This window comes from Pan troglodytes, chromosome 15 (genome assembly GCF_028858775.2).
Source record: "Pan troglodytes isolate AG18354 chromosome 15, NHGRI_mPanTro3-v2.0_pri, whole genome shotgun sequence".
Taxonomy (NCBI): Eukaryota; Metazoa; Chordata; class Mammalia; order Primates; family Hominidae; genus Pan; species Pan troglodytes.
In genome coordinates, this window is record NC_072413.2 from 24716421 (window position 1) to 24744034 (window position 27614).

Here is a 27614-nt window from a genome sequence, read left to right on the forward strand (position 1 = left end):
AAATACGTATAAATAATACTTCTGTTTTGTGCATATACATTATATTACTTTGCTATCCTAGAAAAGTAAAATAATAAACTGAAAATTAGTTTAAACATAATTTATGAAAGACAGAAATATCACAACTTTAAAGTGACTTTTATCACACTTTAATACAACTATCTTGTAAAATTAGAATTTTCAAAGGAAAAACTCAATTTTCAGGTCAAAATTATTAAATAAAATTTTTCCTTCAGTCACTGTGAATTTTGCAATAGAATTTATAAGAAATCAGTATCTTAACAAGAGGGGATCATAACTATACACCAAAGGTAACATTTTTATATAGCTCCAAAAATCACATGCTGTTGATGATTCTTCACCTATTGTAACTTTAAGAAAATGCTTTGTTCTAAAACATTTAAAAAACAAAGAATGCAGAATTAAAAAGCAAAGTTAATAAAGATAACAGTAGGAAAGTTCAAGCCTGAGTCCCTTCAAAACATTAATTTCATGTTCCTTATCACCCAGTAATTTTTTTGTTATTAAAGATAGCTTACTTGTTTCATGACTGTCTTCAGAGATAAAGGTCAGTAAAATTATTAGCATTTTCATTTAAACTGACATATGAAATATAACTTCATAATAGTTATTTCTAAATAATTAATAATTTTTAATTTTTCAATGGCTTGGGGTAGATTAACCCTATTTAAGAATTATATTACCTAGCTGCACTATCTATATTTGTAAAATAATTAGTCTAATTATTCGCTTTTTTGGCTATCATTGCTACATTTTTAAAATTAGGGCTTACTACCATCTTACCAAATGGTACTACCATATTTTCAGGGGATACTGAAAAATTACTGCAGTGACATGAATATTCAATCCAATATGACCACATATAGACATCTTTATTTGTATTGAAACATCCAGCCACAAAAATCAGCATATTTTGACTTACTTAATCACAATAAAAATTATTATAAGAAATATCAAATCAATATGACATTTTCTATCATCCCTAAAATTAAAATGTAAATAGTAACATTTAAAATTATATTATGGAAGCATAATGACACATATGACAATGTTTTATGTCTCACTGGGTAGGTCAAAACTTGTGATTGTTGTGTTACTGACAAAGCACTGAAGTAATTGCTTTCCTTGTTCCAGACATTAAAATGGGCAGGCTAAAAAAATGTGCTAAAATTTGAGCAGGACATTTGGTTGTTTGAGGTATTCTATGAGGGATTTCATTAGCTAATTTTTAGCAAGCATCTCTAATGCTATCTTTCAAACACAAATTTGGATAAGAATATTTTAAAGAAATACAGCCATGCATTTCAGGCAATTTTGTTCTGGAAGGTAGCAAGCAGAGAAAGTATAAATGCAAATTCTAAACCAAGTCACCTCACAAATATATTTACACATATAATACACACACACACACACAAACCTCATTTTATTTCCATGCACACAATTTACAGTAATAAAAGAAATTTAATTTTGTTTCATTACAATTTATTAATACAATCATTTCATTTTACGGAAAATAGTCTAAGTTTTCAAGAACTTAGAAAGTTTGAGAAATAGTCTAAGTTTTCTTGGGAATGTTAAACATAAACTTCATATTCCCTGATTAAGTGGATTCAGTTTCAAGAAACAGACCGAGAAGTGTTTTTATAACATTTGTTAGTTTTGCTCACAGACATCTTTTTGTACAAAATTATTTGTCTGAAAAGTTAATGTGTTACAATTAGAAAGTTAAACTATGATTATATACTACACCAATTATAAAGATGAATTACAATCATCTTTATTTTTATCCCATAAACATGAAATACTGAGAAAATGCACTTTTAAGGATTTAAGTATCTGAATGTTAAATATGTTTGTATTTTTATGGATAAGCAATTCTTTTCAAAATGATAACCTTTTTGTAACACTATTGAAAACATCACGTACTGGCAAACTGCAGTGCTTTAACATATTTTTAATGAAGAAAAATGTATTAATCGGCCAAGACTTTTAAAAGAGCTAGTCCTATGTTATTTTAAATTATAAGTAATTTTTGTTTTGTTCAGTGTAATGGTTTCCTGCATGATAACCACAAGAAAAGTACAGAAAAGGATAATTATAGGCTGATAATAAAAGGTAATGAAATTTTATTAATTATTTTATAACATTCACTCTACGAAATGTGTGAAGATATTAATTTCTACTACATGGCACATCAGTCTCACATTATATATGTTTTTTCACAGTTTTTTTCTTTTTAACTCTAAAACTATTATCTAAAACAACTTGCACATGTGGGCATTGCACTTACATTATTGAACATTAGCTTGTCTTTTTTAACAATAAAAAATATATTTTTCCTTCTTTTCAATACTCAACATTTTATTTTTATTTATTTATTTATTTATTTTTGAGGGACGGAGTCTTGCTCTGTTGCCCAGGCTGGAGCGCAGTGGTGCAATCTCGGCTCACTGCAACCTCCGCCTCCCGGGTTCAAGCGATTCTCCTGCCTCAGTTTCCCAAGTAGCTGGGACTACAAGGCATACACCACCATGCCCAGATAATATTTGTATTCTTTTAGTAGAGATGGGGTTTCACCATATGTTGTCCAGGCTGGTCTCAAACTCCTGACCTCAGGTGATCCGCCCGCCTCGGCCACCCAAAATGCTGGGATTACAACCACGCCCGGCCAATACTCAAAAACTTTGAAATAATATATAATCTGAAATAGTGTTAACTTTTAATGACAGTAAATATCTTCCAAAAAATCCATATTTTTGAAAATTGAAGAATTATATGACAATGTCTATCTTTATATTAAAGGTGCTTTTATGTAGTTAATACTTATCTTCTGAAGCTTAGTGTTTAACCATTTCAAAGAATCTTAAATAACAAATCTGTCAACCACAATCAATGTTTAATCAAATATTGATGTGGCCCCAAGTTTTGTTGGCAAGATTAAAAAACTAAAGATGTGTTATGACTTAAGACCAGACTTAATGTTTGCATCTCAGTAATTATAATATATAGCATTTTCTAACTTTAGACAATAGGCTATTCTGTGTAAGACTACCAAATTTAGAAAATTAATGGAAACATAAATATAAAAAGTTTTCAAAATTTAATAAAAGTAAATACTTAATAGCTTACACAAGGCATTTATCACCCAATTTTTATTTTTGACAAAAGAACATGAGAATCCTCTTTGCCTTACACTGTCTTTTTTCTCTGAATAATTAAAAAATATATCCATACCTATTTGCACACAGTATCAATCTAATATGGGCAGAGAGAAGAAACAGACTCTCTGAAAAGAAGTTGAGACAAAAAACTGAAATTCAGTTAAATAATATTACAAGGACAGTAGTTTTATATTTACATTTAAGTGTCGGGCCAGAGTTAAGGAAAAGTGAGAGAGAAAAACATGGAAGCTTTGAGATGGTGGACAACTGAATACTGGTGGGAAAAAACAGAGGAGAAGCAAAGAGAATTATGTAAGATAGATTATTTTCTCTTACTTCTTAGATAAAGGCATTTACCAAAGCAAATGTCTGTATATTGATAGTATTTAAATTCCAACTGAAACGACAAATAGCAAATTCTAACTGTATACATGGATTCATTTTCACTGGTGAAGTCTGCTAATGCTCTGGCTGAGAAAAATACACATATTCTTATTTCTAAGGAACTGGGAGAAAAGAACTGATCTTCAACGGCATACCAATTATTTGGTATAACATATATAAAACTAAATCAGATATGTTCTTGACAGTTACAAATCGGATTGCCCTTCAGAGTTATGATTATATTTGCTAGCATCTACCTAATCATTTATAAATGCTTACTGAATGGCCCAAGCCCTGTGTTGAAAGCTGGAGATAAAGGATCCTGCCTTTAAAGAGGTTATAGATAGTTGTAGAAAATGAGTGTGTATCAGTGCAGGAGTCTTAAGGGTGCTGCACAGAAGTATATAAGGCTATAAAGGAGACACAAAGTTTAACTGGAAAAAGAAAGAATAGGTAAGAAAATCCTTGAGAGATGAAGATATTTCCCTAATGGTCTTTACACTCTTTTTTCACAACCAAGTATTTCCATAAATTTGGTCACTATTATTTCGGTGTTGGACAGTTCCTGTTTCAAATCTAAACCCATTTTAGCAGTGATGAACTGCTTCAATAATTTATGTATGTATGTATGTATGTATTCATTTATTTATTTATTTATTTTTAGAGAGGGGGTCTCCCTTTGCCACCCAGGCTGGAGTACAGTGACACAATCATAGCTCACTGCAGCCTCGAACTCCTGGGATGAAGCGATCCACCTGGTTCAGCCTCCTGAGTAGCTGGGATTATAGGTGTGAGCCACTGTACCCAGCTTAATACTACTACTTTTAAATTAAAAGAATCTTTACTTAAACCTTCCTTATTCTAGACTCACAACTTATTTATCCAAAAAAAGATAAGATTAACAATATAATTACACTAATTATGCTAGCATCAACTGTTATTCAGAAAAAAGTAATTTACAATTTCTCTATTTGCAATCACAAAAGAACTTCTATAACAATCCTATGAGTTTTAAAAATATCACATAAACTGATTTTAATATTGATATGTTTCTAATTAAAAACAGACATTAAGATATATTTACTCTTTCAACAAATAAGAACTCCAACTCATGATGGTTTTATGGCTATAAAGGAATGAGACTACCTATAGGCATCATATTTCTTCATTATCATGGCAGAAAAATCACAAACTATTTAATAAAACCACATATTGAAGTAAATGCAAAACAACTTCCATTATAATTTGAGAGCTCCCAACTAATAGTATGAATTATTTTATTTAGGGCTGCCATATTTACTACACAGATATGACATTACACTTACAAAGCAATTCCTATCAACAGTGGATACCTGTTATTTTACTCAGTCATTCAGTTGGTATCCAATCATTCTTCTTCTGGCAACAGAGCCCCTGTTTTCCTCTGGAAAACACCCTTTCTCATTCTTAGTGCATGTGCCTCAGATAAGGCTGACAATCTTTCAATATCTCTAGAACAGGGGTGTCCAATTTTTTGGCTTCCCTGGGCCACAATGGAAGAATTGTCTCAAGCTACACATAAAATACACTAATGATAGCTGAAGAACTTTAAAAAATGCAAAGAAAAAAAAACAGAAAAGTTTTAAGAAAGTTTACGAATTTGTGTTGGGCCACATTCAAAGCCATCCTGGGGCACAGGTTGCACAAGCTTGCTTTAGAAGTAAAAACATGACCCAGATCTGACCTATTGCTATACTCACACCCATAACCTTTACTGGTTTGGGTTTGAGCACATGACGCAGGATGGCCAAACAAGAGCATGAGAAGTTGGGAAACTTGTCGATAAAGAGATATTTGTGTTCCTAATCTAGTAGAACACCAGGCCTGGCATTGCTAGTGGCTATCTTACCACTATTATGAGAAGAGGAAGAACCTGACTGAAAATGAAGTTAACTCAGATAAAAATGAGACTGCATTTTTTGGCATCTGAATCTAACCCTGTCTAAAGCCAGCACAGAGGAAATACAACTCCCTTTTTTGCTTAAAGAGATTTGAATTGAATTATGATAATTTCTATAATTTTGAGGGCTTCTATAATTTGTAACTGACCAAAAAGTATCTTTGAAAATATTTTTACATTCTTTTTATATCATGCATTATTTGCCTATCAAAATACTGACATTTCATTTTATCTCTTAAACTTAATAGTCAAGATATCATAGTTCTGGTAAGGAAAGACATGTAGACTAATTTACTTTTTACCATGATATACACTATATAATCTAACCAGATAAATGCCTTTTATTTTCCCAATGTATTACAATTTAGGATACTGAGGCTCCACTTAGTAGCATCCAGTGGAGATACATGTGCCATTTTGGGGAATCTACATTGAATTGTTGAACAAAGCAAATTGAAAAATGGTATCCTTTCTTTTGATTATAGACTTCAAATAAATAAATATCTGCCTGTGTGAATGACTGATTTGATAAAATATGTACAACAGATTTACATGAATAGAAGTATCCAAAAGAATTTAAAAAGCAGTTCTTCCAACTTCCACTAGTTTGTTTAATCTACTTTTGATAACCAAATCCAAGGCAGAACAGTTTTCATAGCATTGTCTAATATCTCTCATAAAATACCATGCCACCTTGTCTCATGTATTTTTACCTTTCACCCATTGCTCACTCAGATTTTAAACCTAGGAGCTATCTGTGACTTCTCCTGCTCCCTACATCTATATGTTCTATTATGTGCTGTTCTCCAGTCTTACTACTTTATCCTATCTAAAGCATAGTGTAGTATAATACAAATATAGAATTGGCCATTAATAGATATGTGGTCTTACCCTGGCTCTGCTATGTGACCTTTCTCAAATGACTTTAGTTTCATCATCTATAAAATCAGGCAACTTAGTGAGACTGAGGATAAGGAGTCTTTATTTTAGCATTATGAGAAAATTCTGTTCAAAATTCTTCAAGGAACCCCTCCTTCAACTCCCCACTGAATTACCCAGACAATTTTCTAAAGACAAAATTTAACTTACTTATTTTTCCATTTAACACATTATTTCACTTTGGTCCTGAAACATTATTCAAAATTTAAAGATATACAACACTATATCCCAGGGAGGGATATAACTTAGGAATAAGAAAAATAGAAAAAAAAAATCTATGCTTTCTAGGTGAAGGAGGAACAGAAGAGAAGCACTTCAAACTATTCCTGTTGAGATGATGAGCACTCTAGACATAATTACTTCAAAAAAGAAAACTACTAGAAGTTAAATAACTATGAAAAAACTATGAAGGTCATATAATAATAAACTATTGCAGGAAAGCCCATTATTTAAAAATGAAAATAATTTGGGGTATTGTCTTCTTAATGCTTACTAAACCAGATTTTACTAAATTGAGGTTATATTGATGAAAGGCTTATAAGCCTTCATCATCCATGTGTCAAGTTAACAAAAAGCTCTTTGAAATCATTATTATTTTAAATCACCTCTTTTTAGCCCAGCTCTTTCAGGGCACATATAGTAAGACATATGTTCAGAGTTCTTAATTTTGATTAGCAAAAAATGTATTCAACATATTTGAATATTTGAAATAAAAACTAATGTTTTCAATTTAATGTTGTAAATTAAACATTAAAATTAAAAAGTAAAAAATACCTATGAAGATAAAAATAGGGCTGTGTTCATTGAAGTAGATGGTGGAAAAGGGGTGAAAGATGAAGATGGAAGAATTTCTATTTTATCCATTTTAAGCTTAAAATGCCTATCAGTCATCCAAGTGAAGATGCCAAATAAGTGGCTGATTATGGGTCTGGAGGCCAGGGGAAACGTGGGAGTTAACATACAAATTGTATTTAAAGTCACAGGAAGAGATGAAATTATTTAGGGGAAGTAAAAGTGAAGCAAATTATTAAATAATGAAAATTAAAGAAGTATGAAAATATTTAATTTCTAAAATGATGAAAGATATTCAAGGTAGAGCAGCAAAACTGATCATCAAGTAAAAAATAAACCAAATATAAATCAGGGAGGGGGTAAACTATTATCTTTTTCTTTTTTAAAACATTGGTGTCAGTATATATTGTCTTTTGCAAATCATATTGTAGTATTCATCAAATTATGAAATGGGTATCATCTTTCACTTTGTTTCTGTCCTTCTGCAATTCTTCCGGGGGAATTTCCAAAACAGAGGACATTGTACAATGTATTAGTACACTGTACAATGAACACTAGTACACTGCATAATGTATTAGTGTTTTAAGGTAAGTGTTTATAAGTCAAAACACTAAATGTCATATACAAAGGACAGTATGCAGGCACTACACTATATGAAATTATAAAATGATGTAGAAAATAGCAATGCAAAGTTGAATGTATATATATATACACACACACACAAATATATACACACACACATATATATATATGTAGTTTGGGTTAAATAATGTAAAAGTATATAATTATATTCAGGTAAAACAGAAAGGGAGGAATAGAGATTGCATTTCAGATGAGCTTTTTTCTCTTACCATATACACTTTGTCTTATTTTTTAAAAGCAGTGTAACAAAAGGAAATGGAGCAATTGTCCAAAATTAGGCTGCAGAATAAATGAATCCTCCAAAAGTAGAACAATTAAAAAATAATTTTGGCACATTTCTGGAATTTATTGCACAATTATTTATTGAGTGGCTACTACGTGCCAGGTATAATTCCAAATGTTGGGGATGTAGGGGTAAATAAAAAGGATAAGATCTCTGTTTTCATAGGTTTTACAGTCCAGTGGTATAATAAAAATAACAAAATATTTAAATGTATATACAGTCATGCACCAAATAACAAAGTTTGGTTCAACCACAGACCATGTATTCAATGGTGATCTTATAGGATTATAATGGAGCTGAAAAATTTCTGTCACCTAGCTACATTGTAACCCTTGTTAATGTCCTATCACAAGGCATTTCTCATATGTTTATAGTGATGCTGGTGTAAACAAACCTACTGCTCTGCTAGTTGTACACAAAGTATTGCACATACAATTGTGTACAGTACATAAAACCTGATAATGATGATAAATGACTGTTACTGGCTTATATATTTACTACACTATACTTCTTATCATTATTCTAGACTGTATTCCATTTACTTATTAAAAAAGAAAAGTTAAAGATAACACAGCCTCAGGCAGGTCCTTCAGGAAGTAATCCAGAAGAACACATTGTCATCACAGGAGAGGATAGCTCCATGTGTATTAGTGCCCCCAAAGATCTTTCAGTAGGACAAGATGTGGACAGGGAAGACAGTGGCACTGATGATACCATCCCTGTATAGGAGTAGGCTAATGTGTGTCTTAGTTTTTGTGTCTTAGTTTTTAATTAAAAAGTTTTAAAATTAAAACAATATGAAAAGAAACTAAATAGAAAAAAAGCAACAAACAACCCCATTAAAAATGGGCAAAGGACATGAACAGACATGCCTCAAAAGAAGACATACATGTGGTCAACATACGTATGAAAAAATGTTCAACATCACTAATCGTTAGAGAAATGCAAATCAAATCCACAATGAGATATTATCTGACACCAGTCAGAATGGTTATTAAAAAGCCAGAAAATTACAGATATTGGAGAGGTTGCAGAGAAAAGGGAACATTTATATATTACTGGTGGGAATGTAAATTAGTTCAGCCACTGTGGAAAGCAGTGTGGAGATTTCTCAAAGAACTTAAAACAGAGCTACTATTTGACCCAGCAATCTCACCACTGGGTATATATATACAAAGGAAAATAAATCACTTTACAAAAAAGACACATGTACTAGTATGTTCATCACAACACTATTCAAAATAGCAAAGACATGGGATCAACCTATATGCCCATCAATGGTGGACTGGATAAGTAAAATGTGGTATATATACACTATGGAATACTATACAGTTGTAAAAAGGAAGAAAATTATGTCCATTGCAGCAACATGGATGTAGCTGGAGGCCAAATTAATGCAGAAACAGAAAGCCAAATACTGCTTGTTCTCGCTTATGAGAGGGAACTAAACACTGAGTAAACATGGACATAAACATGGCAACAATAGACACTGGGACTCCCAGAGGGGAGAGGTTGGGAGGGGGAATGGGTTGAAAAACTACCTATCGGGCACTATGCTCACTATTTGGGATCATTCATACACCAAACCTCAACAACATGCAAATTACCCACGCAAAAAACCTGTACACATACCCCCAAATCTAAAATAAATGCTGAAAGGAAACAAAATTAAGAAAACAGTGTACAGAATAAGGAAAAACAACATATTTTTGGACAACATGTTAGTGTTTTAAGCTAAGTGTTTAAAAGTCAAAAGAGCCAAAAAGTAAAAACATTAAAAAATATACGAAGCAAAAAGTTATACTAACCTAAGGCTAATTATTAAAGAAAGTTTATTTTTATACAATTAGTGTGCCCTAAGTGTACAGTGTTGATGAAGTCTACAGCAGTGTACAGTAATGTCCCAGACCTTCACATTCACTCACTACTGAATCACTGACTCACACAGAGCAATTTCTAGCTCTGGGTGAATGAATAGAATTCAGCAAATTCTATTCATGGTTAGTTCCCTATACAGGAGTATATTATATTATATTACATGTCATACATGTACAGGAGTATCATTTTTTATCTTTTATTCTGTATTTTTAATACTTTTAATGTGCTTTTTGTTTTGATACATTTTGATATACAAATAGTTAACATTGTGTTACAACTGCCTACAGTATTTAGTAAGGTAACATGCTGTACAGATTTGTAACTTAGAAGCAATAGGTTACACCAAGGGCCTAGGTGTGTATTAGGCTATACCTTCCAAGTTTGTGTAAGTACATTCCATGATGTATGCACAATGACAAAAACACCTAATGCTGCATTTTGCTGAATATATTCCCATCATTAAGCAAATGACTGTAAAATATGCATGACTGTAAATAGTGAGTTGATAAATGACAGAAAAGAACATTTAGAAAATATTTTAAAATTTTTAAGTAGGAAAATTCAAAATCATAGTTTTAAATGAAAATCATGCATTTAACCTGAATGCCCATTTATAAAAAACACTTTATGTAAGAAAATAAAGTTAATCTAGGAATAAAGAACTTTTTAAAATTTTGAGTTGTTTATGGATTAATACTCTATGACATAACCAAACTAAATAACATTGGAAGTAAATGTCTCAACTATGTTTGAAAATCCATCTCCATTTAAACTTATGTAACTAGGGAATTAAGTTATAAGGAAAACTTTCACAATTTGGATTTTTATTGTACCTTTATACATTTTTGATTGTCATTTTTACCATTAAAATTAAATATTATTAGTTAAAAGTCTGATGTGCCATATTTTTGAAATGATTTATTAAATTGTAGTTGCTTATGGCTATTTTATATTTACTGATTAGGTGAATTATATATTTCTTATTATTTTAATTTCACCAACAGTTTTCCTAAAGGCAATACTTATTTTAAAAAACAAGTTCCCTCTCATTAGGGAGAACAAGCAGTATTTGGCTTTCTGTTTCTGCATTAATTTGGCCTCCAGCTACATCCATTTTAAAAAATAAAATAAAGATATTTCAGTATCTTACTAGTAATGGGAGGTTGATTATTTACTATCCCAAATGACTGTCATTAAGAAAATGAAAATGTTATACATTAGTATTTCATTAATACTTGACATAAATAACCATATAAACATTAACATTTAAAAGATTACTGAAACACATCCACATCTGCAATTTAACAAACTGTACTATTAGTCACAAAACTATATTCTTTTCATATATATGGGTGAAATAGTTCATTTATAATATTTCATTAATCATATATAAAATATACTAATTTTTAAACTTCTGTTACTTGGCTAAAAGCAATTTGAAGCCAGGTAATAAAAAGGAACGTTTTCTTTTTCAAAAATACTTTTAAAGAGTAATTGAATAAGAAATATGAGCTAAACCAAACACCAATAAAATGAATTATATGGCATTAGGTTCAGAATAAACAAAAATGATCAATTTATTGTCTCCGGAAAAATTCAATGATAAAAAATTAGAAAAACTAATAAACAAAAAGGGCAATTATAAATTTCTGAGGTCAAAACAAGGAAAAACACTTTTTTTTTATTCCAAAGCGAGAAGGTATCAAACTCCCCAGTTTTGCAAAATTACTTTTATCTGAGAGAATAATGTGAAGACATTCATGTATCTAAGCATTCTTTAAAAAAATTAAAATGTTTAAAATAAACTTGATAACTATCCAATTTTACTATTTTAGATATTTTCAATTTTATATGGCTTTGCTTGAAAAATGAAAAATTCTATTGAACTGTATACACACACACACAAAGCAAGAAGATAACTACACATTGTGGAATAAGGAGACATTAAGTGGTTTGGTTATATAAAGGCATGCATAATGTTCCGTCTTGAGAACATGTTGTGTGCAAGAATTACTGCAGCTATGGCTGCAGGGAAAACTTTGATGAAACAGAGAAACCACCTTTGCCTACCAAGTGGTCCAGAGAATCTTGCAAATCTACCTAGTATGAGCCAATACTAGACACAGTATTCCATGCATTTTACCAATGCCTGAGCCCTATATGGGATGTAAAAAAAGGAATGTTACAGAGCGACTATTTCATTAACTCTTTCCCCTGATGTGTACCACTTTCTTCAATCTTAAAGTCTTAGGCGTTTCATAAACTTAAAAACGTCTTCATATAAAATCACACATTTAAAAGGGATTTTGGGAGGTCACATAACCTGATATTTACCAAATATTGTGTTAAAATACTAACCTGAAAACATTACTGGTGTGCTGCTTTCAGTGGTATTTTAAATAGCTTCACCACATACTATTTAACTTGTCCTAAGGGAGATCCGATTCCCGTCACTGGTGTGGATAATAGACTACCTACACTACAGCACACTAGCAAACTCAGAAGTCTGCAATAGAATGAGTATGGGCAGGAAGCACTTATTTAATCATATCCATAATTTTTGGCAAGAATATTGCTAAACGACCTTAAAAACTCCTAATGTAGGCTGGGCTTGGTGGCTCATGCCTGTAATCCGAGCACTTTGGGAGGCTGAGGCGGGCAGATCACCTGAGGTCGAGAGTTCAAGACCAGCCTGACCAACATGGAGAAAGCCCATCTTTACTAAAAAAAAAAAAAAAAAATTTGCCAGGCATGCATGCTGGCTCATGCCTGTCATCCCAGCTACTCAGGAGGCTGAGGCAGGAGAATCTCTTGAACCTGGGAGCGGGAGGTTGAGGTGAGCCGAGATCACACCATTGTACTCCAGCCTGGGCAACAAGAGTGAAACTCCGTCTCAAAAAACAAAAACAAAAACAAAAACATCCCACAAAACTCCTAATGTAATCTGCATATAAAAATCTCTAAGAGAACCTCTAACTGTATTTAATAATAGTCAAAAGTATTAAGCTAAGGTTAATTTATTATTGACAAAAAGATTTTTTTTTTTTGTAAATTCAGTGTGCCCTAAGCGTACAGTGTTTATAGTCTACAGTAGTATACAATAACGTCCCAGGCCTTCACATTCACTAATTATATCTAAAAGGATAATCATCCTCTGTATAATAACCCTTCATAGATTTAAGTTGTATTAATTAGTAAACACCAACTATTCTCAATGCTGAAACTAATACCTACCCTTCAACTTTTGTACAAATTTAGTATTTTTCAAATCACAAAGTATATGTATATTGTTTCATGGTAAAGTCTCAATGAATTAACACTTGAAAAAAAAGAGACAGTGTCATATAGTAAACAATTATCAATTTATTATAAACTAATGTGCTCTTATCATGTGATAGTGTTTCCCAAACATTTCAAGAGGCGTCATGAAATATTTTATCCGACTGTTCAAATATAGATGCAAAATCTCATAATAGGTCTATTAATTAAGAATCTACATAGGTAATTTTGATATAAAGCTAGAGTTGAGTATTTTTCATGTTTTAACTCAAAAGGATAAATAAAAATATTACATATGTTACACAATCATTTAATTTGGCATAACTTTAAAATATGAAGCAATTGCCACTCCCTTTGCCAGTCAGTAAGTGCTTCCTCTAGGCCTGAAGCCTCTCCCCAGTGAGTCTCCTTGACCTCAATAAAGCATCAAAAAAGTAGGAAATCAAGACGCCAAGTAGCTTTAATGCATATGTAATGTCAAAGACAACCAATTTTCCACTTGGGAAATTACCTTCTTTCCCTTAAAACATTGCATATACCACAACTGAAATAAGGATTTGTTTTCCATTATCTTTTGTATCCTCTGTTATATTTTAAAAACAAAGTAGAGATATAAGAAGGGAAATGTAGTGATTTTCATATTCCTTGTCATCACTCTAATAATACATGAACAAAGTTTTTTGACTATTAAAGATAGGGCCAAATGTTTCTTAGCAACTTAATTTTCTTCATATTGTATGACAATATTCTAGGCTAGTTTATGCAGATCTAACTCAGCATTTTAAATAGCTTCACCACATACTATTCTGCAATATCAGAATTTATTTAATCACTCTCCTGTGATTAAGGGTGAAATTGCTTTCCAACTTTTATCATACATACGTTCTTTTATTTGTTTCTAAGTATTGGTGCAGTAAGTTTTACAGGATAGATCTCAAAAGCTGTAATGTAGCATTTCTTGTATCAACATTGTATGAGCATGTTTATTTCTTGTATCTTTGCCAGCACTTTAGATTTATAAACACACACACACGTCTTGAATTTCTGATATGTGTATTATACACAAACATAAAGTTTTGTCTATCTGATATAAAGTAGTGCAACTGTGTGATGTTGATTCCAATTTCCCTGATGACTGGTGAGTTAAACATGTTTTTATATCTGTATTGGACATTTCCATTCCCTCCTCTGTAAATTGTCTTTTCATTTTTATATTGGGTTTTCATATGAACCTAGGAGTTCTTTGTATAGCCGTGATACGAATTAACTGTCATGTGTTCAAGATATTTTTTCCAAATGTACTGTTTTCTTTTGCTTATTAATGGCATATTCTGCTATACCAAAAATAATAAATGTTTATATACTCAAATCTGGTAACTTTTTATGTTTTGGATTTCTTCCTTGCTTAAGTCATCCTTGATTTCGTACACCATAATTTCAAATAGTCTTACAGTTTCAATCTTGAATGCATTGGGATTTATTTCTGCATATCGTCTGAGGTGGAAATTTATTTTCTTTCAGGTGGACAGTCAATATACCAGCACCGTTCATAAAATAAAACATCCTTTTTAATAATGAATTAAAATTACACTTATATATTACTCTGGACCAGGCAGTGTTCTAAATACTTCTCATGTATTCGTTCATCTAAAAGTCATGACAACTCTGCGAGGTAGGTAGTCACATTTTACAATGAGAAAACACGCATGGCAAAATAAAAAAATGTGGCCTCACACATTATAAAATTCGGATGTAACAAAGATTTGATTGGAAGCCAGGTATTATGGCTCAAGACCACAGTTCTCCAAATCCCTAGATCACACTTTTTCTTTATCATACATTAAGTTCCCATATATAGTCATGTGCTGCATTGTGACATTTTCATCAATGACAGGCCACATATATGGTGGTCCCATGAGATTATAATGGAGCTGCAAAGTTCCTACTGCCTAGTGATGTAGCAGCCAAAGCATTACCTTTTCTGTTTAGATATCTTTAGATATACAAATACCACCGTTACAATTGCCTGCAGTATTCAGTACAGTAACATGCTGTATAGGTTTGTAGCCTAGGAGCAACAGGTTGTGTATTGTAATGGGCTATACCATCTAGGTTCATGTAAATACACTCTATGATGTTCACACAACAATATCGCTTAGGATACTTTTCTCAGAACATATCCGTGATACATGACCTTACTTGGATCTATTTCAGAAATATCTATTTACTTCATTTACCAATTGCATCTATTTGTACGCCACTTTTATTGTGACACATTTATAGTAAATTTTAATGCTGGTTGATCTCAATATTACTAGTTTCTTGATATTTCTTTTATTAGCTGATTGATGGTAATTATCAGGGATTTGTTTCTATATGAATATTAAAATCATTTTACCTCAGAAACCAGAAAAATGGGAATATGATGAAAATTGTAATATATTTATATTTTAAGTTAAAAAGGATTGCTATTCCTATATTAAATCTTCCCCACGAAAATTACAGTAAGTCTATCCATTAAGGGAGTGTTTCAGGTCTTTATATAAAAATCGTATATTACTTAATATGAATTCAGTGTTTTTGGTTCAATTTATTCCTAAGAATGTTTGCAATTTTGATATGTATATGATACATACTAGGTTGAGCCACAGGAAATTACAATCAAATATCAGCAATTTCATAACTCTCATCCTAGTGATAAGCAAAACACATAAAATCTAATAGACATAACAAAATAAATAAGTTCATTAAAAAATGGATGTCACGATATTTCTAGGACCTTCTTATATATTTCTGATGAACATTATCTTGATATCACACAAACACAATACACTACTCACACATATTCTGAAAGAAATACAAATTAATTTTTCTTTTTTTGAGATGGAGTCTTGCTCTGTTGCCCAGGCTGGAGTGCAATGGCGTGATCTCAGCTCACTGGAACCTCCGCCTCCCGGGTTCAAGCAATTCTCCTGCCTCAGCCTCCTGAGCAGCTGGGATTAAAGGCGTGCACCACCACACCCAGCTAATTTTTGTATTTTTAGTAGAAGGTTTCACCATGTTGGCCAGGCTGGTCTTGAACTCCTGACTTCAAGTGATCCACTCGCCTCGGCCTCCCAAAGTGCTGGGATTACAGGCGTGAGCCACTGCACCCGGCCCTGATTTTTATATTTTGTTGGAGAATTATGATAATATTCGTATTTGAGACAAGTGCCCAGCTGGTTTTCAAATTGTGCTCTGAATACTGTAAGGCATAAAATAGACATCAAGCCAAGAAGGCTATGTTCTTTTAGCTTAATCTCTTCATTCAACTATAAGTATTCTTTTCTAGTTGGTTTATATTTTTAGAGAGAATTCTATGCAAAATTTCATTTCAAATATTGTAAAAAAAAAGAATTTTAGAGCATATAGACTTGTAAGCCTATTCTTTCAACTAACGCTAGTCATTCAACAAATATTTACTGAGGACCTATTATGCTCCAGGCTAGTGCTTCACATACATCAGAGAATAAAACAGAAAAAAACCCTATCCTCATGCAATTTACTTTACTCAGAGAGTAAGAAACACAATACACAATACACATGATAATAAGCCAAGTATACAGTATTCATGAGGCAATGGAAAAAAGCTTAAAAAACAGCAAGATAAAGGGAATCAGGAGTACAGGGGGGGAAGGGGGAGGCCAGGTTGCCATATAAGGAGGTCAGGTAAGCCTTATGGAGAAGGGGAATTTTGAATAGACTAGACAGCGATGAAGATGTTAGCCAAGCAGATCTCTATGGTAAGAGAATTTCATGCAGAGAAAAGCAAGAGAAAAATACTGAGGTGAGGGTATGCCTGATGTCTGCAAGGGGCAACAAATGTCAATGTGGTTGGGCCAACATGAGTGAGGAGGCCAGTGGCAGGAAATAAAGAGATTATGTGGCAAAGGCCTTTTCTTATAAGTTAACTAAGGCCATTTTTGACATGTTGGCTTTTAATCAGCGAAATGATAAACTATTTCAGGTGGCAGCAAAGAAATAAAAAACTGAGTTATTTTAAAAGGAACAGGTTAGGGGTAGTTTTTGGACTTACTGCATTTAAGATGTCAATTGGGTATGTAAGTGGAAAGCCTGAATGGGGAACTGGACATAGTCTGGAGTTTTACTGTGAGAAATGGACCAGAGATAAAGGTGAACACAAGTTATGTGGGGCCTGAAGCATATACAATTTTAGAGGACATCTTTGGGAAAACAAAATTTAAAATTATGAACATAAAATTAGGTAATAATTCTGCACATGTGAGGAATAATAAAGATTAAGCTTCTTTAGTTCATGGTTGCTATGGTTAAAATGTTTTTGTCCATTCCAAAATTCATGTGTTGGAAACTTAATCCTCAATGCAACAGTTTTGGGAGGTGGGGCCTTTTGGGAGGTGTTTAATTCATGAGGACTTGATTAATAACACTACAAAATGAGCTTTCAGGAGTTGAGTTTTCTCTCTTCTCCTCTTCTGCCATGTAGGAACACAGCATTCATCCTCATTTTGTACTTCTGTCTTCTGCGATTTCAAGACACAGCAAGAAAGCCCTCATCAGATGCCAGTGCCTTGATCTTGGACTTCCCAACCTTCAGAGCTGTGAGAAAAAATGTTCTGTTCTTTATAAATTACCATCACAGGTATTCTGTTACAGCAGCACAAAATGGACCAAAATGGACTAAGATAACAGTACATTTGTCCCACAGTGGAGACACAAATTTCACAGATGTCAGCATATAAAAGCCAAGATAATGGAGAAAGAAGACTCAGAAGAATTCCCAAGTATTGAGACCTGGAGCACTTCACCATTAAGTAGATAAAAATAAGAGAATAAACTAGCAAAGGATTCTGAGAAGAAGCAAAATGGAACCATGCAGGAGGAAAACCAAACGTGGGTAGTATCCTGGAAGCCAAGTAAACAAAGTATGCCAAGGAGGTGGAAGTGATAAATTTTAACAAATACTGTTGGTAGATAAAGTAATATGTAGACTAAGAACAGACTACTGGAATTAGCAAAGTGCTCATCATTGATGTCGTTGGCAAAGAGTTTTGGTGGAATGGCGGAGGCAAAAATTTGACTGAAGTGGATTTAAGAATGGGAATACAGACACTGGGAAATAGAGAGTAGAGATAATACTTTGTAAGTTTTACTACAAAGGAGTAGAAGAAATAGGGCATTAGCTGGTGGGGGAAGTGACATTAAGAAAGTTTTGTTTGGTTTTCTAAGATAAGAGAAAAAACAGTTGCACACTGATGGGAATGACTCTGTAGAGAGCAAAAACTTGACAGAAAAAGAAGAGAGAGAAGGTAGAATTGCTGCAGGAATGTTCTTGAGTAAAGGAAGAATGAAGTTTAATGGACAACTGAAATGAATGGTTTTAGACAAGAGCAGGGAAAATTTACCTATAGTAATTGATGAGAAGGCAGACTATGTGGGTACAAATGCTGCTTCATTAAGTATGTGTTGGTATGAGTTTGTGGAAGTTACTTTTGATTGCTTCAATTTTCTCAGTGAAGTAGGAAAGGAAGTAAGGTCATTAGCTGGGAGAGAATAAGAAGCAAGAAACATTGTAGGGGTTGTGGTAGGGACAATTCTTTGAAAACTTCCATGATCTCTACCCACTGGTGTTACAACCTGTACAATCTTCTCCCCTTGAGTGTGAGTGGGACACATGACTTACTTCTCACTACAAGAATATGGCAAAAGTGATGCAATGTCATTAGCATGATTAAATTATGTTGTAGGGTAGAGGTGGTGAGAACGTTACTCCTGTGATTTGGTTCAATATATAAGACTCCATTTTTGCTGGCACACAATGTGGAGAGATTCTCCTACTGGCCTTGCAAGAAGCAAACAGCCAAGTTTTGAAGGTCCTGTGGAGAGGGACGTGTGGCAGGCAACTGTGGGTGGCCTCTAGAATCTGAGAGTTGCCTGTAGCCAATAGCCAGTTATAAGTTGTGGCCCTCAGTCAAACAGGTTAAAAAAAAAAAAAAAACCCTCACAAAAATTGAATGCTGCCAACAACCTGGATGAACAGGGACGCATATTAGTCAAACCTACAGGTGAGAATGCAGCCCAGCCAACATTGATTGCAGCCCTGTGAGGTCACAAGCAAAGGGCTCAGTCTGCCTGGCTTAAGTCATGCATGGGCTCTTGACCTACAGAAATTATAAGAAAATAAATGTGTGTTGCTTAAGCCACTAAGTTTGTGGTAATTTGTTATACAGAAATAGAAAACTAATACAGGATTGAAAAGAGAGGAGAACTTGTGAAATAGTCATCTAGAGAATAAGAGAATAAGAAAGTCAATGAGCTTACGAATGACAGAATTAAGAATCCATTTGTGACTCGTGGTCATGAATTTAAAGTGAGACCAATTATTTTTATTTTTATTTTTCTGCAACCATAGTAAGGGTACTATATATGAGCTACCTATTTTCATGTGTTTTATACAATTTGATAAATGCTTATAATTTCAAACTTATCAGTAAATAAACAAATGTTTATAAACACATATTTCTGAAATCATTCTTTTATTCTTTTCATGAAATTTCAGAAAAATTCCAGGAGAGCTAACAAGGACTAAGGTTAAAACCAAAATTTAATTTTTGGTACCACTGATTAACAAAACCATCTTGTTGAATCTTAATGGAGTGACTGAGTAACTTAGTATTAATAACTTAGAACTGATTGAACGCTACTGATTCTGTTTAAGTTTTATTTGAAAGTTAAAACATGTTGCTTTAAATAATTTGATCTATTTGCTATATCTTTATATCTGCTTCATATTTAAAACTCCATGTGTAGAAAAATATCAAACTTGTACCTTACAATATGAAACACATGCACAGAAATACAAGTTGTAAAACTGTTAGTTCTTATAACGTTTCTTCTTCAGTAGGGGAAGAAGAGCAATTTTATGTACTTTTAGGCAACAAGTAACTGAGTATTCTTACTAGAAAATAATTGTAAAGTAGTTTAAAGAAGACAGGCTTTAATTACAGAAATATTTTAGAGTTGAAAAAACAGCCAATACTAATACTAGAATCTTTCCAAAGGCAAAACTCAAAAGCTTTAATAAGCCATTTGCTTTATTATTTACTACGTTAAAGAATAATCTTTTTCATTAGCACTTGACAGATAAGAAATTAAATAAACATAACCTAACATTTCTATGATGTTTATTACATTCAAGACACTGTTCTAAGAAGAGGTAACTGTTCTTCATTTCTTATGTCAATCCTATGAGGCAATATTATTTGAATTTCACAGACGGGAAAACTGAGACTTAAGGTAACACACAAGACTGGAGAGCAGTGGCATGATCATGGCTCACTGCAGCCTCGAACTCCTGGCCTCAGGCACTCCTTCCGCCTCAGCCTCCAGGTAGCTAGGATTATAGGCAAGTGCCACCATGCCCAGTTAATTTTCAAAATGTATACATTTTTAGAGACAGGGTCTTGGCTATGTTATGTTGCCCAGGATGGTCTCAAACTTCTGGCCTCAAGTGATTCTCCTGCCTCGGCCTTCCAAAGTGTTGAAATTACAGGTGTGAGCCACCATGCCATCATTTTATAAGGCTTCTCATATAGTCTTTCAGTTTTAAGAAGGAAATTATTATAGGACAACACTGTAGTCAGAGTCTGTCAGTCTGACCTACGGAAACGTGTTAAGGGGTCTCAAGGTTAATAAAGTAAAATTCGGTATGTACTGAAACATGTCATCATTTTTAAAATAATAAAAAGTATTTTTAAATATTGGAAATGCAGATCAAACTTACTCTTTGAATAGTTTTCTGTATTTTTTATTTTTGGTTTTCTGAATATTGACAGTCCATTAGTTCTTTTCATTACAATTAGCTTAAGATGATCATATTAGAACCTATTTTCTTATCTTGGTTATATACTTCCAGATATAAGTCAGTATAGCAAAGCTAAATTAATCAGGACTATTGACAAGAAACAAATGAACAACAAAAAACACATTTCCTTCTGCCCTACCACATGATTAGAATCTACTGGAAAATACTGTTGGGGAGAAAATAATTACAAAGTATTAATAATATGAAAGACTGATGATTACAATTCTTTCAATGAATTACGGATTTTGTTTTGTTCTTCTCTTATATCTTGCTTCATGATATCCAGGAGATATTATGCTTCTTTGTACAAGAACAGAAGAAAACAGAGTATAAGTAACAATATAACAGAGTATAGTGGACAGAATATAAAATTACAAATGACTTATTATTTCAAAATAGCAAAATTTAGATTTGGCAAGGGTAAATGTAGTACTTTATCTAGAGGGTAAAAATACAACATTAGTAAACTAAAATATATAATTTGCCTTTTAAAGAAACCATTTTATAAAGATTCACAAGTTCATATAAGAATAAATGAAAGAAAATGCAAATTTAGCTTCAAAGGCAAAATTATTAAGGAAGTTTTCTTTTCTAGATCCAAGGTTTTTTACCTTGAGAAAAATCATTCGTTTTATTTGTATTGTGGTTGTGTTTGTCATGTTTACATTTGGAAAAGACTGAACAATAAAGTACAAAAGAAATATTAAAAACACAAAATCAGTTGTTTTCCTAAAAGGTTTTTATACCGTATAATTAAAACTCAGTAAAAGACAAGGTATGTAGAGTAAAAATGTAAGTATACTTTTAAACTTCATGCATTTGTAATATAAGCTTGGTTGTCACTTTATGTAGTACCATTTCCTTCAAAGAGAAGTGTTGGGTTTTACAACACTGCAGATGTGTACTTTACTAACCACTTTATTGGGCCTAAAAATGTTTGCATTATAAAATGCTTTTGTTTGAAGGGAACGCTATTGCATAAAATGAAAATCAAACCTGTAGTATAAAATATCATCCTAAATGTTAGTTTTGCTTCCAGTTATTATATTTAAATCTTTCTTCAGGTTGCAAAAGTATTAGGATAAAAAAATCAGCAAAATAGTTCTGATAGTCTTATATTAGATAATACGCAAAAGCCACATTTAATATATTTAGCAAATATAGTTCAAAGTTAATAATTTGTTAGTCAACTATATGAAAAATATATTAAACAGATAAGCTTATATTTAATATTTAAATAACCCCATAAAGCCTTTTATTATTAAAAAAAGCAAAAATATTAAAGAAAATAACATTTCTCACCTAAATGAAGCTCAACTCACACAAAATAAAAATGTGTTTAATAATTTTAATAAATATATTATTCAACATTGTCAAATTAAAGTACAATATGGCTCTGAATTACACAAATATTTTAGATAATCTTCTTATATTTGTCAAAAATAACTACATTTTTGAAGAATGACCTACAAATAGTACCAAAACAATCATAAATCAAACTAATAAAATATATTCTACTTGCAAAGTTTGTCAGCAGAGCAATGAAAATGCTTAGAATTTTTTGAAATACTAAGAAAACACCATCTCCTGAGTTGTTAAACATTAAAATTACCACAAATACCAATTTTCAGTTTCTTTTAGATTGCTAGAAATGCTTTTCATCAATAGTTGAAAGCTGTTTACATCATAAGGCATGTCTCAAATAAAAAGCAAATAAAATTGCATTCACTTTTAAAGATATACCTTTGCTCAATTTATACATTTTTTTTTTTACATATATGATATCCTTAACTTACATATGAAAAATTCTAGGAAGATACAATAAGGGAGATTAAAAATACCAATTCAATAAATAGGCTTCAGTGCTCCATTAGGTAGTCACAATTTTAAGGAAAAAAATAAAAAATTAGAGTAGTTTAATATCTGAATATAGTATTTGTTATCTAAAATTAAAAATGCATATAAAATTTTAGAAATAATTGATATTTCTTTCTTAGGTTATTTGGAATCTGACTATGGTGCATATATGTGAATGAACGAATAAATCCTTAACCCACCATTATCTTTTTCTCCAGTTTGCAGGCAATCACCCGTGAAAAGTATGGTGTAGATGACAGGATGATACTGTACCTGATTAGCTCTGGAGGTGGTCATGGGATCAGATGGAGAGGACTTGGTGGTAGTTGGGGAAGATGGCAATGTCTGGGAAACAAAGCAGTTCAGGAGCAAATCAACCTTTATAAGCCTTAAACTGATTATTTAAATAAAACAAAATAAAATAAAATGTAATATAACGAGAACAAAATCCTATGAACAAATTTTTCTCCTATTCATTTGAATTTAATGGATTTTAACATCAATTAAGAAACTAATGCATGTAAAGATGCATGCATAAGCATGTAAAAATAAATTCATGACTTGAAATCATGATGGTGACTGATAAAAATTCACATGAGTACTAAAAGTATCCTGACCATATTCATGAATAGTAGTTTCATTTCTTTCCCTCTTGTTTTCTTGGGGAAAAGAGATGTAAAAAAAAAAAAAATTCAAGAAGTTCAATGAATAAAACCAAAAGAGTCACTTTCCTATCGATGAATACAGTCGGAGATTTGAAGAAGTGGTGAAATGAAGTTTACTTTGGCATAAAATTATCCACCTACTTAATATGTTGAACATCACCAACAAGTTGATTCCACATGAATTTAGGGATCCATACTTAAAAGCAATTAAATTTGAAGTTCTGAGTTCTTAATATCACATTATCTTCTAAAATATTAATTTTTAATAAATTTAAGGCCCGTCTGAAAATGTAAACATTAACCTCATATTAATAAACAGGTAACTAATAGCATTCTAACAAATTATCATAATATTTTTATTATTTATCTTAAAGAGTAAATTTAATATAGATGAAGAGTATAATATAGCATCATCAGCTGTGTTAAAAATAAACACAAAAATATTAGGAATCATATTTATTGTTCACTTCTAAACATATACACTTACTATATATATATAATATGTTGTATAAGGCCATCTACACATGTTGAACAATTCATTAAGATTTTTAAAAAAGTTCTTATGTCTAACAGAAATACCTTAAAAGTGTAAGATGTTTAGAATTTTTTTAAGTGTCATATGCTCACTAAGCAAAATAGCATTGCTTATGTTACGTCCTCAATAGATAATATTTCTAAACAGGTGAAATGGGATAGGTTTTTATATTGAAGATACACTTGTATATGGACATTATGTTTTATATTATATTAATATATATTTGTCAAAATTACTCAGATATGAGCAAAAGCATAACTTTAAAGGTTCAGCAGTGTCAGGAAAAGCAGATGAAATTACTTGAAGTCATATTTTTGCATTTGACATTTCAAAAGTTGTAATTTGCGTACAATAAAGCCATTAAGAGTTAAAAAAAAAAAAGGAATAAGAAATTTCCACGCTTCTGGTTAATTCACTGCCCTCCAGTAACAAAATACTACTGTTTCTAACATCATACCATGTTTTACATAGTCCACTCCTCAAATAATTCCTGATTCTTCTAAAGTTAAAACCTAAATACTTCTAGGGAACCTACAATAGTGAGTCAAACCAAGATTTTTACCAAATCATACAAAGAAGGGGTAGGACAGCTATAGTAATCAGTAAATCCTCAAAATTCTAAAAAAGTTTTAAATCTTTTGTTTTCTATTTTTGTTTTTTATAATTACTTCTTGCTATTTCTCAAGAGAGACTTCATTTCCAATCATTAAAAATTTCCCTAATATTTTATTTTCCATGCAATACTTTGCTGAGACATATGCTAATGACTCCATGCTATGATTGTTCTATGAATTGAACAGTAAAGGTTTTATTTTTCTACCACTGGTTACAACTGTTACTACAGAGGATACCTGGGAGGAGTTAACATACATGTAAAAATCTGTTCTGTACTAATCTCAGATTAATAATGAGTCTGGTGACTAAGTACGTGTTAAATCTAGAGATCATTTCTCCCAATACAGGTTAGAATCCATGTTGATTAACCTACAGAAGCACGATTCTATGTGTGTTGAGCTCTTCTATTTCCATTAGAAGTACTATCTAATGGAAAATAATTCTGAAGTACTATAGGTTTAATATGACATCCACCTTGTCTTGGATACAAATTCTCAACAAGGTCTTAACTGCAAAGAACCATGTAGAAAAAGTTTAATTGCAAATTGAACTTTTAATTAAAATTAAAATTTAATATCAAATGGCTCAGAATTTGTAATCACTTAGATTAATACAATCTGTCAATTTTTATTGCCTTTCTTTTTGCTTGGCATATATACAAAATATTGGACATGTATTAATAATTGATAGAACTTACATTCATCAAAATTATCCCTAATAATTGTGATGCTGTTTCTTTCCTACAGGAATAAAATCAATGATTTTAAATTTCTAGACAATATCAATGTGCCTAAGATAATTAATGTTTTGGTTGGTAAACATCATAATCTGTTAAGAGGTTACATTTTAATATATTTAATAAACAAGTAAAAATTATGTAAGTTTGGGTTTCAAGTTGTAAGAGTGTTGAAATGTTACAGTAAGTTGTCTCTATATTTTCTTAGTTTAAATTATTAAAATAATGAAAATGTAATGAAATAAAGATGTGACGAGTTTTCCAGCTATTATTCATATAAATACTTGTAAGCACAAAAAGACCCCTGCTTTATAAATTCAATTTACAACAATAAAAATACTCTCGAAAGTTTCCTTTCAGTTGATTGTTTTTTAAATACTAGGAGAAAAAGTGTTCTCATAAACAGCTAAATGTAAATATACTAAAGTAATACTTGTAAAAGATTATTAAATTAATGGAACAGGTGTGATAGTTGTTCTCAACCATACAGATAAAGCCATACAGATTTCTTATAAAACAAAAATCCGTAAGAAATATTTCAATGTGCAATATAAATGTACAAGTTGTTTATTTCCTTAATATTTTATTATATTATTATCATCATTATTTTATACAGACAGGTTCTCGCTTTGTTGCCCAGGCTGGTCTCAAACTCCTGGCTTCAAGCAATCCTCTGTCTTGGCCTCCTAAAAGTGCTCAGATTACTGGCAAGAGCCACTGAACCTGGTCTGTTGCCTTAACATTTTATAAGCAAACTGTTTACATCCATTTACTGTACAGAGTTAAAGTTTAGTGGTTTCATGTTAAATATCCTTTAGTAAAATTTCTGATATACATCATGAAGATGTAATTAACTGAATATCCACATAACATTATATACTGATATATTAGTTAGAACAAAGTACACATTCCTACAAAAATTTTTTTCTACATTTTTCAAATAATGAATGTGAAGGACAGACTCAGTTTTCAGCGCCATTTTTTCTTTCAAATGGAAAAGCATAATATATATTTTATCTACATTACTTGAATGGCTGTTTAATAATTCTTTAGACACTGAAGGGTGAAAATACTTAATGCAGAATAATTATTAACAATTTTAAAACAGTGGATCTTTTGGAATATAGTTTTTTAAAAAATCAAGAATTTAACAGTAGGTAATTAAATGTAGACATAACTAGGCTTTTGGAAATAAGTGTGACTATTACAAATTATGAGATGAATTCTTGTTAACAAATGACAGTTTTGCTGGGCCAGAGAATATTATTATTAATAAACACCGTAATAAACAGAGCTTGCTTTCAAGCAAGTCTGCAGTAATAGACTGTCAAGAACCTCTGATATTTATAGGCAAAGTGAAAACAGCGACGAACAACAAATCTCAATTGTAATTCAAAATCTATTACTAGTGAAGTAACATTACTGAAGTAATCACCTTCCCAATCCCCTCTTTTGAGTTCTGTTAAATAAATCTGTGTACTGTAACATTTGTATACATACTGTACCAAAATGAATAAAATATTTAAATATTTAACTGTCATCTTTAGTTTTTAATTTCTGACAAATGTCTTCCTCTTTCCAACATGTGAACTGTCTTCCAGCATCTGAACTAGTCAATTCACAGTTCTCTTTTCCTATGAATAGCTGTACCTACAAGCACCCTAAGAGTCTGTCTGTATTTTTAATGCAAGAGAGAACAAACAGCGTAAGTGACTTCTTTTTTTTTCCCCCAAAATCTTCCAGATAAATTAAAAGGGCTCTTTAGGAAAATGTTTGGCAAATCTGTATTCCATAGGATGTCCTTTGATTAGACATCCAAGGTTTTTCATTATCTGGCTCCATAACATCTATCTAACATTAATTCCCTCTCAACTGCAACATAAATGTCCCACTTCTGCCAATACAGTCTCCTTACTATTCAACAAATATGATACCCTTCTCCCCAAATTCACATTGTTTCACCTTCCTAAAATAAGTGTTTTTCTTTCTTCTCCTCTAATTAGGCT

At 31.8% G+C, this 27614-nt stretch overlaps 1 protein-coding gene across 6 annotated transcripts in view; it reads right to left on the reverse strand.

The window, feature by feature from the left end:
• Window positions 1-27614, reverse strand: part of NOVA1 (NOVA alternative splicing regulator 1) — a 151512-nt gene that overhangs the window by 3088 nt on the left and 120810 nt on the right. For 3 of the 6 annotated variants that reach the window (XM_001170675.7, XM_009427613.5, XM_063792824.1), the window contains one exon: window positions 23331-23402. The exons of 2 other annotated variants lie outside the window; for them this stretch is intronic. In XM_001170675.7, coding sequence (XP_001170675.1) covers window positions 23331-23402 — 72 coding nt within the window. Of the gene's footprint in view, window positions 1-21127; window positions 21501-23330; window positions 23403-27614 lie in introns of those variants that run through there. One more of the 6 variants, XM_001170491.7, reaches the window with a different exon arrangement.